The 13,906-nt window shown below is 28.9% G+C and overlaps 1 protein-coding gene across 3 annotated transcripts; it reads left to right on the top strand.

Annotated features, from left to right (window-relative positions):
* Positions 1-5,317: 5,317 nt before the first annotated feature.
* LOC110625379 (protein SUPPRESSOR OF GENE SILENCING 3) lies at positions 5,318-12,048 on the top strand. 3 transcript variants are annotated; one of them, XM_021771010.2, is made up of 6 exons: positions 5,318-5,451; positions 6,209-7,182; positions 7,364-7,658; positions 7,969-8,213; positions 11,115-11,269; positions 11,588-12,048. In XM_021771010.2, the coding sequence occupies exons 2-6, from the start codon at positions 6,250-6,252 to the stop codon at positions 11,619-11,621; spliced, it is 1,662 nt and encodes a 553-aa protein (XP_021626702.1). In that variant the 5' UTR covers positions 5,318-5,451; positions 6,209-6,249; the 3' UTR covers positions 11,622-12,048. The 3 variants fall into 3 exon arrangements, with proteins under 3 accessions (XP_021626702.1, XP_021626701.1, XP_043817191.1); XM_021771009.2 differs by having other exon boundaries at positions 11,554-12,048; XM_043961256.1 differs by lacking the exon at positions 5,318-5,451 and adding an exon at positions 5,481-5,814 and having other exon boundaries at positions 11,554-12,048.
* The last annotated feature ends 1,858 nt before the right edge of the window (positions 12,049-13,906 follow it).

The raw sequence follows: 13,906 nt of genomic DNA, 5'->3' as shown, positions 1-13,906 counted from the left end.
TTTCCTTATAATCTATAGTCAATAATGTACTATCATTTGGTGCTTATATTTTGTTCGATAATATTTTATAGTGGTTAAGTATTCTCAGAAGCTTTGAACATATCCTTTGAGTTTAGATTTTAGATTGTAATTATTTTGCTTGTGATTTGGAAAATATATCAAAAAAATATTTATTTTAGTTAATTTACTAATTAAATTTAGTTTCAATTATTTTCTTATTAAAAAGTTTTTAAAAAAATAACCTTGGACAAGCTCATTAAATGGAGCCAAACATACTTTCAATCCTTATTTTCAGAGGAGTATAATAGAATAAAGTTAAAATTCTTCTCATACTTTCCTATTTTACTTTGGTGATGATTTGTGAATTAGGATTGAGATTATGAGCATCATTATTTTATTTAAATGGAAACAATCTAATATAATTTGATCTGGATTTCTAATAATAGAATTTAATTCTTTTAATTAAAAAATAAATAATTTCAAAAGAAATGAATTTATATAGAAAAAATAGCATGATTTTGTAATATATGATGTATTTATTAAAAAAAAATATATTTTTTAGTGTATGATAACATGAGCACATTCATAGAAGTGAAAATTTTTCTTGAAATAAATCAAAAGATTAGTGAAGAAGGCTTACCATGAGTGTTAGGTGGAAACAAGGTAAGCATTCAGTCGATTCGGTTTAAAATCGAACCGAATTAAATAAATCAAAAATTAAAATTTTAATATTTATAAAAATCGAATCGAATCAATTTTGATTAAAAATCAAATAGAACCAAACTAGTCTGATTCGGTTCAATTTGATCAGTTTGAATTTTTAATAATTTTTTTATTTTTTATACTTTATTTTTAATATTTTAAAATTTAATTGAAATATTTTAACTTTAATATGATCTAATCTCTCTATATTATTGAAAATAATATGTTATTATCACATAATCGATTCAGTTTAATTTTTTTGATTTTTTTTAATTAAAATCAAAACTAACTGAAATAATTAAAATTTTTAAAATTAAAAATTAAACCGAATCGAAATAAATAAAAAATCAAATTAAAATTTTAAATTAATTCAATTTGATTAATTTTTTGGATTTAACCGAATACCGCAGGCCCTGGAAAAAAACATTTGTTTTCCATATTGCTTTAATTTCTTAAAAAATAATCCAACTTCAAATTTGCTCCAATATCTCAAGCCAATGACAAATCCATATGAAGCTGAAGGAGAAACAAAAATAAGGGAAATCAGAGAACTTACAAATATATGTAATTTTTTCTTAATTAAAGAATTAATTTTTATTATAAAATTCAAATTAATTAAATCTAAGGTAAATTTTATTACCTCAATATTGGTATAAATTGGGTTTTAAAACTTCAAAAATTGAAAAATGTTTAAGCATTTTTTTTATTAAAGGATAAATTAAAGTGCAATTTAGTCTCTATTTATTTGTGAAATATAATTTATATTTAAAAAATATTTTCTGTTAATTTATTTTTCATTACTTAATTTTAATTTAAAATGTTATAAATATTACTTAATTTAAATAGAATTATTTTTAATTTTTATATATTTTTCTTTAAAGTGGGGTTTAGTGTATATCAAATTATATATTTTAATTTTTAAAGTTTACAATATTTGGAAAAAAAAAGTTTACAATAATTAAATGTTTTAATTTTTTAGAAAATTTTAAAGAAAAACATTTATTTAACCATTTCAATTATAATAAGAAAATTTGAGTAAAAGAAATTAAGCATAACTTCAATTAAGAATTTTAAACTTATATAAACTTCAAAATTAATTTAAATAATAAATAAAAATTTAAAGTAATTTTATTATTTTTAATTATTATATTTTAATTCCCATATACTTATTTATATATTTTTTAATAGTTTTATTTCAAATTTTTTATTTTTTAACTAATCAAATTATTATTTTGGCATTATATACTGATAAATTATATAAATATACATAATATATTAAAATGTAAAATATGATACAAAACAAATTACTATTTCTTTTATCAAACAAATTTATTATTTTTTATTTAATATAATTTTTAACACATTTAAAATATTTCAAATTTATTTTTTATAAAAATTCTATTTTATTTTTTTAAAATTTCAGTTTTAAAATTTTAAATCTCAATTAAAATTTCATCAAAAATTAAAAATTTTAATATCAAAATTTAGCTGAATATTACAACCATACTGCCATAAATGTTATTATTTGTATATTTTTATTATTTATTTTGCTATTAAAACAGGTAATATAATTATTAATTTATTATATCAAATAATTTATGTTATTATTTGAATAAATATATAATTTTTATTTATTAAATTCTATTTATGTCATGATTAAAATAAATAATATTCTAAATTCGTGTATTATGAGCTTTTGTTCAAATGGAAAATATTAAAAACACAAACCAAAAAAAAGAAAAAGCCAAATTAGTATATAAAAACTCGAAAGGAAAGAGAGTAATTCAATTGCTAAAATTACCCTAATAATTTAGAATTATTATAATAAAAATCTCAAATTTAATTGGTTATTAAAATTTTAATTAATCATAGAGTTTGTTTAATTTTAAATAAATTTCAATAATAAGAAATTAAAATATTATTTTAAAAAGGAATTATTATCTAACAAAAATGTAATTAAGAAATTAATAAAATTGGATATAGTATGATATGTTTATGTATTACAAATGCCATGTTTATATATTAGGTTATTTGCATTAGAATTCACGAATATTATGCATTGCATAATTTACTGTTGTTGTGGATGGATATTGGATAACCGTATGATATGTTATGACGGATATGGAAAGACCAAACTTGCCAATTTTACGCCTCTGGCACTATGTAAGGGAAAAACCAGGGTTGCCCATTCTACACCCCTAGCATTATGGATATAGTATGATATGTTTAAGAGGAAGTCTTGAAGAGCACCCATCGTGGGCCCGACACTATTGGAATTTGTAGAGAGTTACTAGCTAGTGACAAATCTGTGAATTGTTTGTGTGGCGATGAATTTCATTCGATTATATGTTTATTGAACTATTTTTATGTTCTATTCACTAGACTCTTGTACTTTATCCCTTTCCCCTAACTCCAGGTTTGCAGGATCAGAGTTAGCTCGAGAGAGTCGGCTGAATAGCTGGTATAGTCATTTGTAATAGTAGAGATATAGACATGTATTGCTTTATGGTTTTAGAATTGTGTTTTGCCCTAATTTTTGTCCTTGTAATTCCTGTTTCCATAATTCTTATGTAAAAGTTTTAAGTATGAGTTTATATTTGAACTAAAATTGAGACATATTATGTTTACCATACTGGAGCATTTGATGAGGGTTCTAGTGTGAGTTTTATATTTTCAGTTTTGGTACATAAACAGATCGAGTTTTGGTTCATGAAATATTTATGTTTATATTTTCGTGTGATCATATATGAGATTTTATCAGGTGTATCAGGACGTATAGTAGACTTGCTATTGGTTTCGGTGACCTTAAGTGGATCTAAACCTTAGCGTCGGTAGCGGTCCGAATCCTAAATCATTATAAAAAAATTATTTTATTGAAGAATTATTTTATTGATGGAGATAAAAAATAAAATTATTTTACTGAATTTTTAGGAATTGATTTATTAATAAAGATAATATTTAAAAATTAAATAATAAATTTTTTATAATATATTTATATATTAATATAGTTTAAAAAAATAATTTTAAAATAATAAAAAATATAAAATAAAGAGATATATTTACTACATTATTTAAAATATCGGACAAGAATCTAGAACCTTTGAAATTTTAGTTTGGAGAAAGTATGAAATCAAATTTAAAAGTAATATTTTCTACATAGAGAATGATTTAAAAGTATTAAATGATTTAAATCAATAACACGATGAACCACGTGGGGGAGCCCCTCCCCCACACTTCACCGTGAAAATAGCTGCTCTATAACGAGAATCTTTTTTTTTTTTTTTAATATAACAAATAATATAAAAGCGTTCTTTATTTTAAAATTTATTATCCTGAATTGATACATAAAAAACTATTTATGAATTTAAAATATTATCAATATTTTAAATTTTTTTAATATTTAATAATTAAATTTAATAAAAAAATAATTAATAAATTTATTTTAATATATTTTTAAAAGTATTCATTAAAATAAATTACTTTTTTAATTTTCTAATTAGCGACTTTATTTTCAATCGTGAAAATCAATTTCTAAAATTGCATTTACGCTTGATGATGGCTGAGCTCTGGTCGCGCAGCTTTTTTCTTTCTATGAACGGTTTTATTTATTTATTTTTTTTAAATAAAAATTAAAAAAATAAAATTTAAATCATCTCTAAAATTTATTCAAATATAGTTATTACCGAATTACGTTTATATTTAATCCTCATTTGAACTGCTTTTGTCCAGTCGCGGTCCTTCCCGTTTTGAATCTGCTTACAAGCAAGTCTATATTTAGCAGTGTCTTTCTATCTTCTTCCTGATGTTGCGAAAATTTTCATTTGGATTTGCTGTTGGCATTTTGTCAGTGTATTTTTTTCCTGCTTCTTTTTCGTCAATAATTCCAATGGTGACTCGGTGGCCGGGCTGATTTGGTCGAAATCAAGTTCGGATTATGGATTCTTCATTCTAGATCGTGGGTTTTGATGTTTTGATTTGTTGTCTTGAATCTAATGTGCTTTGGAAAATGCAATATTTTTTTAAAAAAATTAATAATTTATTTTAAGTATTTTAAATTTATTAAATTGAAAAAATAAAACTATTTTTAAATATGTATAGAGACTACACTTCAATGGAATTAAAATATAAAATTTCAAAAATTAAAAAAAATTAATATTTAATTTTTATAATAAAGAAAATTTTATTAATTAATATTTTATTTTTAAATAATATATTAAATATTTTAGAAAATTTATTAATTAATTTTTTTTATAAATTTTAATCATTAAATATTATAAAAAAATTTGAAATATTCTTACACAAAAAAATTAATTAGTAAATTTTAAAAAAATTTAAAAATTAATTAATAATTTTTTAAATTATAAAGATTAAATAACAAAATATTTTTAAAAAATTGATTAATAAATTTTTTAAAATTTAAAAAATATTTTAATATATTTTTTAAAATTAAAAAACTAATTAGTAAATTCTTTAATATAATAAAAATTAAATAATAATTAAAAAAATTTCAATTTTAATACTGTCAAAATGGAAAGTTCTCTATTTTGGAATTATTTTTTTTTAATAATTTCTCAGGAATTATAAAAAAAAAAAGCAGCTCTCGAATCTAGCGCTTTTTTTTTTCTTCCCTTTTTGCCCCTTCTCCTCCTTATCATAGACTCATGGCAGCAAGCCATCACATAATGAAAACACGTATCTGCGGAAGCAAAGGTGATCGTTTTCTGTGTGCCAGTCCCCTGAAATCACCAGGTTCTTCCATCCCTGCATTTTTCTACTTCCACTTTTTCATTTTTGGCAAGATTTTTTTCTTTAATTTCCAATCAAACATTTATCAAGATCTTTCATTATTTTCTCACTTCCCTTCTCTCTGCTTTTTCTGATGGTTTCCTCTTTTCGTGATGTATATTGATGGGTACCGCCTGATTTGTTGAGGCACATTCTTGCTTATAAATCAATGTATCTATTCAATGAGAAAAGGGTTGCAAGTTTTTAGCTAATGTCTGGAAATAGTTAACTCCAATGCTTGGTTTCTCTGTTGTCCGGAAGTTGCACGACTATATGTCTCTTCAGCTCTTCTGGGTTAGATTTATAGCTCAGTTAGCTGATGGTGAGGTGATTACGTAACGGTGGCTTTTTTGTTTCTTGAAGTCTGTGCCTTTTCTTATTAATATTATCTTGTGGTTTTATATATTAATTTCCTAATAAAATATATGCAATAGTGCCACGTCAGTGCATATTCTCTTCTGGGTTTCTTCAGTTCTTGATTAATAGTTGTTTGCTCATTTGCAGGTAAAAAAAAAAAAGATTAATATTTGTTTGCATGCAGTTTTTGTTATTAATCAATTCATTCTTCTGGATGGCCCTTCAAATTAAATAATGAGATTTCATTTCTACAAAGATGGGATCCACTTGGTTGGCCCCAAATTTGTCTGTAGCTGTTTGTTTGAGGAAACAAACTACAGATTGTTGAACTGATTCTTTTTTTATGAAAAAAAATTGAAACCAGGACATCATTTGATCAAAGAAAGCTTCTAGATAAGGCAATTAATGACCCACATCATGGATGATAACAGTGATCCATTTCCCCAGCTGGGGAGCGTGTATAGAAAATTTTCTGGTGGTCACCGTGTTAAGTCGTTGAGTAAAAATGTCTCAAATATCAATGCAAAATCTTCACTTGATGATGGAAAGATTAGTGCAGAGGGCCGTTGTCCTCAGATTTATACTGGTGCATGGGGACGTCCAAATTTGATGCATAAACTTGGGATGCAAAGCAATAGCAATGGCAATGCCAGGACAAATCAAATTCCTTTTTTTCAGAATTTCTCGATCTCTGGAAGTGAATTATCTTCTCAGCAGAACAGCTACATTGAGCAGGGACAGAGTGGGATTGATTCTCAAGTTGGTTCTCCTCAGTTAAATGGCGGGGATGAGATGAAGAAGGATGAACACTGCAACTGCCAACTTGGTGGTGTTAGTGATGATAAGAACGGAATTGTTGATAACAACAATGATGATGACGATGATGAGATATTTGACAGTAGTGATGATGAATTCTTTGATGATGATTTTGATTCGTGTACGAGTGAAAGGAGCCATGAGATGCGCAAGAAGAACAATTGGTTCAAGGGATTCTTTGAAGACTTGGAAAAACTAACTGTTGAGGAGATGAATTCACCAGGAAGAAAGTGGCATTGCCCTGCTTGCAAAGGGGGTCCTGGTGCTATTGACTGGTATCGTGGCCTGGAGCCTTTGATGTATCATGCCATGACAAGAAAGACAAGAAGGGCAAAGCTCCATCGTGTACTTGCTGAAACTTTGGATGAAGAGACACGAAGGAGGGGAATTTCATTGGCACCACTTGGTGTAGCCTTTGGCAGATGGCAAGGTCTAAATGAGAAAGTCAAAGATTATGAAATAGTTTGGCCTCCAATGGTTGTCATTGTGAACACAAGATATGAGCAGGAGGAAAATGGCAAGGTAATGTCATGTTTTCTGCTTTGTTTGATGAGGCTAGCCTGTTTACTATGCGAACAAACAACAAGATATGAGCATAATGTCATATCCAAAAAAAATTTATTAGGGGTTTTTATTTATTTGAGCCAGACTTCTTGAATCTGTTATAGCTACTTATTTTCTACTAAGAATTGCATTCTAGCAGTGGATTGGCATGGGAAACCAAGAGCTTCTGGATCACTTCAAATCATATGCTGCACTGAAGGCTCGACATTCATATGGTCCACAAGGGCATAGAGGGATGAGTATGTTGATTTTTGATGACACAGCAGCAGGTTATTTAGAGGCTGCTCGTCTGCACAAGCACTTCAAAGAGCAAGGAAGAGACAGGGATGCCTGGAATAGTAATCGTGTTCCATTCTGTTCAGGTGGGAAGCGCCAGCTCTATGGGTACATGGCTTTGAAAGAAGATGTGGATATTTTCAACCTGCATTCTCAAGGTCCTCTCTCTCCCCCACTCCTTACCTTTGTGTCCGTGTGTGTGTGTGAACAACTGAAAATATGAAAGCTAGCCTACTTTTAGGACAACTGTTGGAATGCATCTCTTCAAGTCAAATACTCCATGCTTACTATGGAATAGGGGACCTAGATTGAAGGTATTTACTGCCTAGAATTTAGAATGTGACTTGGCAACCATGTTTTGTAAATATTCTACTATGGCAATACATTTCATTTGCTTTTCACTTCTATTACTCCACCTCCCTTATTGACAATTGAATTTTGGTAATGGTGTTTAACTTGATTGATTAGGGAGGTCCAAGTTGAAATATGAGATAAGGTCATACCAAGAAATGGTTGAGAGACGAATAAAGCAAATAAATGAGAACAGCCAACAACTTGTCAAGTTTAAGGACAAGACTACTCAAGAACAAAAGCATTCGAAAGTTCTAGCCGAGTCTGTAAGCAGATTGAGCGAGGAGCTACGCAAGAATATAGAAAAGAGCCACATTATGAGGCAACAAACTAAATTGTTGCTTGAAGAAAACAAGGGAGAGGTGATAGTTTTTGAATCACAAATTGCATTGTTATCATTATCATCTATTTCCTTATATGATGCACTGTATCTTTTATCACAATAAAGTTCACTGATGCTGTGATTTAATTGTGAATTCTACTTAAGTGCTATGATGCTGGTATTTTGCTTAAATTGATAGATCTATCAGATGCAATGAAACTAGAAAGTGCTAATTATCATGGTTTCCTTTTAGTTTATTATGGATAAAGGATAGACCAAACCATTTTTCAATAGAGTTCAAATTTTGGAAAAAGTCTATCAACTAAGATTTTATTTTATCAACAATAAATACATTTTTTGTTAGATTTTTAGTATCTTATCTTAGTAGTTTATTATCCATTGGTAGCTTGTATTAGACTTCTATTTTAATTACAAGTACTAAGATTGTGAGCACCTCCACTATATAAGGGGTTTCAAATTATTCAATAAAACAAGTAGATTAATTATAAGTAAATTTGAGATTTGAGATTTAAGACTCTCTCTTATTAATGAGTTTGAGACATTAAGAGTTCCCTTTGATGAACTCCTTCCCTATCCATTGTCTCGTGACATGATTTACTACCTGAAACCATAACAATTTGGTATTTGAGCCAATCATCATGGTTGATCCAATAAATTTAGAAGAAAAATTGAATATTTTCATGTAACGATTCGATGCACGATTGGATGACTTAACTTGATGAATTTCTAAACTAGTTCGAACCTTTAATAGGGGACAAACTAGAACCAAGATATAACAAGTAGTAGGGAGCACAATTTTGGTCAACAAGTTATTGAGGACAGAAGGACACGTGGCGCTCTAATATGCCAAACTCGACTTTTCCTCTTGCAATTGCACAAATGATCTATTATCATTGTACATTCTTAGATCTATAAGAGTGGAGGTAGTAAATCATGTTTTAAAAGAATGTGATTTAGCTTTGAGTGAAATCTACATACAGTTACGACAATCAAAAAGCTCAAACACATGAAAAAGGATTATGATAAGAGGCATAAAGTTGTAGCCTTTGAGCCAAACACCTGAGCTTCGAAAGTATTAGTTAGTTAGCAAGGTTGTCCTAAATTTGAAATTATATGGGTGTCTATCAATTATTTTCAAGGTGCATAGTCTACCTTTGAGTTTGAGGATAAAATTATTTTCAAGGAGGGGAGTAACATTATGGATAATGAATAGACCAAATCTACTCTTCAACAAAGTTCAAATTTTAGAAAACGTCTATCAACTAATCAACAAAAAGTAGATTGCATTTATCTAATAGTTTCTTATCTTAATAATTTGTTATTAGATTTTTAGTATCTTATCTTAGTAGTTTGTTATTCAATAGTAACTTGTATTAGATTTCTACTTTAGTTAGAAGTACCAAGATTGTAAAAACATCCATTATATAAGAAGTTTCTAATTATTCAATAAAACAAGCATATTAATTACAAATGAATTTGAAATTTAAAAATCTCTCTCAACAACGAGTTTGAGGTGTCAAGAACTCCCTCTGATGAATTTATTCCTGGTCCATTGTCTCGTGACGCGATTCACTATCTAAGACCATAACATCTAAATATACTTGAAGAAATTTTGTATATTCTGCATATGTTTTATGTAGATATAGTACATTGCTAACTTGCAACAATTAAGAGGCATTAGATAATTAAATTTGTGCTCCAGAACAAAGAAAGAACAACACATGCAAGCAACAAAGCTAGTAGTTCTCAACTGTAGGCAGTGTTATTAAAGGCGCTAAAAAGCACCAATGAGGCGAGACCTCTTCCAAAAGGCGAGCGCTTTTCTTCACCTGGCTTGAGGTGCGAGGCGAGGCAAGGCGCCGCCTCTTGAAAACAACATGCATGGCTTTTTTTTTTCTTTCTTTTTAAAGACCAAACTCTAATACATATTGGAGAGCTGAATTTTAGGTACTAATTAGAGGATATACCCCCATAGTTATGCTAATTAATTAGGGATTTATATCCTGTAATTAGTCTAATTAATTAGAGATGCATCTCTTTATAATTATGCTAACTAATTATATATATATATATATAAACTAATTAGGAAAGAAATAATATAATATCTACATAGTTGATTTTCAATATCCAAATTCATTCCAATATTGAAAAAGATTACATATTTTTAATAAGTATGCCTAAAATTTAGTTAACTAATTAGGAATATATATCCTTATAATTATGTTAACTGATTAAGGAGGAATTAATATAATATCTATACATATATATAGACATATATGTCTACACATATACACACACACACATATATATATATAAGTAGCCTCACCTCAAAAAGGCGCCGCCTCCCCTCGCGTCTCTTGCCGAACCCTATTGCCTTAGTATCACCTCTCGTCTTGATAACACTGGCTGTAAGAAATTGTTTCTGCAGTTTATGTAGCAATCATTACTTATGAATTCTTTTTTTGGGTACTGAATATATCTTCAAGAATCTTATTTCAGAATTCCTTGTACATCCTTTATCTTCAAGAATCATTTTCAGAATTCCTTGTACACCCTTTCTCTGTTTTACTAGAATGAGTTAAAGCATCATGTATCAATCCATCAATTGCATATTACAATTATAGTCTTCACATTTGTATACCTATAATCACATTGATACAAGCTGTTCGTCTTAGTAGTTCATACTCTTTCCTGTCACGTAGTTAATTTAGACTACTTAAACCCTCTGTTATTGTATTCAAAGAAATAGCTAATGCCACTGTTATCATAATTTGTAGGAATTCTGCATTACCTTCAATTAATTTTCACTAATTCAGAAGGAAGGATTAAGCCAGTTTCTCCTCTTTTTCCCTGTTTTATACTTTTGTGCTGGTATCAATTTCTTACTGTTGTATTACCATGCTAATGCATTATTTTTCAGATGGATTCCCAAGAACAATTTTTCAAGGATCAAATCAAAATTATCCATGAGGCTATATATGCAAAAGAAGATAATTTTGAGAAGTTACAACAGGAAAAGTGGGAGAAAGTTGAGCAGTCAAATGCAAATCTCTGTACCATAAAGGATACAAGCAGGTAAAGTGCCTTCTCTATCATGCTAAAGCTAACATTGTCCCTAGGAAAAACAGCTGCTTTGTGCTATCATGGAGGTGTTGGCATACAGGTGAAACCAGTTACATGACCGACAACAATCTAGGCAAGAAAGCATTTAACAAAAGTCCTTTTAGCTTGTTAAGAAATACATCACACCCTATCTTTCTATTGATTAATCAGAAAATTCATAGCTAGAAATTAAAATTATTGTGTTCAATCCTGTGCTCATATGACTTACAATGTTTTTGAAATCTATGTGCAAATAGGATGGAGGAGATTGTTAGTTTCATAAAATTTCAGGATAAAGAGATGGAAGAATTTGAAGCAGATATGAAGAAGGTGATAAAAAGTCACGGAAACAAGAAGGTTTCAGTTATGAAGAAATATTGGGAGGAGCTGCTTGAGTTGGAAAAGGATTTGGAAAATGATTTAGATCAACTCATGGGAAAGTACAACAAAGATCACCCTGAGATGAAAAAGAGCAACAACTAGCCATCAATTTTAAGCTGAGAGATTGAGAGAACAGAGAAGATACTGGATAAGAATCTGTACATGCATACAATGATAAACAGCATGACAACAGAGGGAATTTATTTTCTTTTAAAAGAAAAAAGAGGCAAATAAAGAGTTGAGACTCCTAAAAGTGATTGCTCATCAGTTTTCATGTTTTTGTTTCTGTACTTTCTGTAATGGTAACTCCATCCCATATTTCTTATTGCAAAAATTTCATCTTTTATATATCTATTTTTTTTTCAATCCAATTATGGATTTGTTTTCATGAATGAAATCTTCTAATTTGCATGATTGTTATCATTCACTTATCTTTAAAGAAATAATACTCATGACTGAAGAAAATGTAAACAGAAAAGATATGGATTGGAGTATATGGAGTTGGTTTGTTTGTATAAATGGTGGTGTATTGTTAGGTGATAGGCTGATGTGAGCTGGGTTTGGTGTGCTGTGGTTGCTATATTGCATTGGCATCCTGGGAGTGCTATTTCTGTGATTGCTGATATGATTGATGTGCTGTTGGAGATCCTCCTTGTTGCTTGTGCTCTGTGGTTTCTGATTATTGCTGGTGTTTGTTCAAGTTGAATGCTGCTGATTTTCTCTGATGACTGGAATTAGGATGATTATGGTTGTCTGTTTCTGATAAATTTCTGGTGGTTTATCCCTGGTTAGTGTTGGTGGGTTGCATTTCTACTGTGTTTTGCTATGTAGCTGTAATGATAACAGTTCATTGTTGGCTGATTGGGTTGTTCAAATATGTTACTAATTGCTGATGTGCCTTAATCTGTTTGTGGCATTTTGGTGTATAACAAAGGTCTCTGCTGTGGAAAACTATTGGGCGTGGGTTTAGTTTTATGATTAATTTGTTACTGTTGGGTGATGGTCTTGCATTTGTGGGGTGTTTGTACATAGAGGCTTGGCCTGTTATAGTATTGGGTTTGATATAGTGTGTGCAGGGGCTGTATACAGTGTTATACACATTGCTGGGTTGCCAATAAATTCTTGTTGACCAAAAGCTAATTGCTAGTTGTATAAAATTGAAGCTAATGCAAATTGACCCAAATGGTAATGTGGACCGGAGTAGGTGGTGAAGGGGTGGGTTTGGGGAGGAAGGTTGAGGTGCAGCTGGAGCTGGGTCCTGTTTTTAAAATTGAACTAGTTTGATAATATTGCAGGGATATTGCTGCAGAATTAGTTCTGCTATGATCCTGGAGTATTGAACTGATGCAGGGATGTTGCTGGACTGCATAAGATTGTTGTTGATTGTTGCTGTGTGGCTTGATAACTGCTAGGGACTGTTTAAGGGAGAACCTTGTTTGTTGCTGCTGATTGATATGTGGATTGGATTGGTACTGGATTGTTGTGTTGCTTGTTATCTGTCAGGTTGCTGTGTAATGAAGAGCCAAGTTGCTGCTGTTGATTAATGGTGTAATGCCTACTGGTTGTTACGTTGCCGTGTATTAGTGTTGCTGACAAATGGATCTCTTGATTTATGGGGAAGGTGATGCAGGTAAATGGAATTTGCCTTTGTTGGTGAGTGTGCTTTGATGGATGAGTTGCTGTGGATGCTGTAGGCATTCTTGATTAAAGGGATTTATAGTGCTGGTTTTTTACTTGGCTTTTGTTTTTGAGCCATTAGGTTTTCTTTATTATACTTGATGTACAGTGATTCCAATTTTTGGCAATAAAAATCTCTTAGTTGACAAAAAAAAATTTAAAAAAAAAAACTCTTTATCCAATAATTTTTTTATAAAATAATTACTATTTAATTTAAAATTTATTAGTTAATTCTTTAATTTTAAAAAATATATTAAAATATATTTGACATTTTAAAAATTTATTTATTAATTTATTAATTTGTTTATTAATTTTAGTCATTAAAAATTATAAAAAGTCTAAAATATTAGTATGTTTTTTATAAAATTGAGGCCTAATTAATAAATTTTTTTTAAATTATAGAGATTAAATAAAAATATATTTAATTAATAAAATTATTTTTTAAATTATAAAAATTAAATAAAAATTACTTAATTAATAAAATTATTTTTTAAATTATGGAAATTAAATCGAAAAATATTTAATTAATAGAATTATGAATTAGTTAATAAT

The sequence above is a fragment of the Manihot esculenta genome, chromosome 10, assembly GCF_001659605.2.
Source record: "Manihot esculenta cultivar AM560-2 chromosome 10, M.esculenta_v8, whole genome shotgun sequence".
NCBI classification, from domain to species: Eukaryota; Viridiplantae; Streptophyta; class Magnoliopsida; order Malpighiales; family Euphorbiaceae; genus Manihot; species Manihot esculenta.
This window is presented reverse-complemented; position numbering and strand designations above follow the sequence as displayed.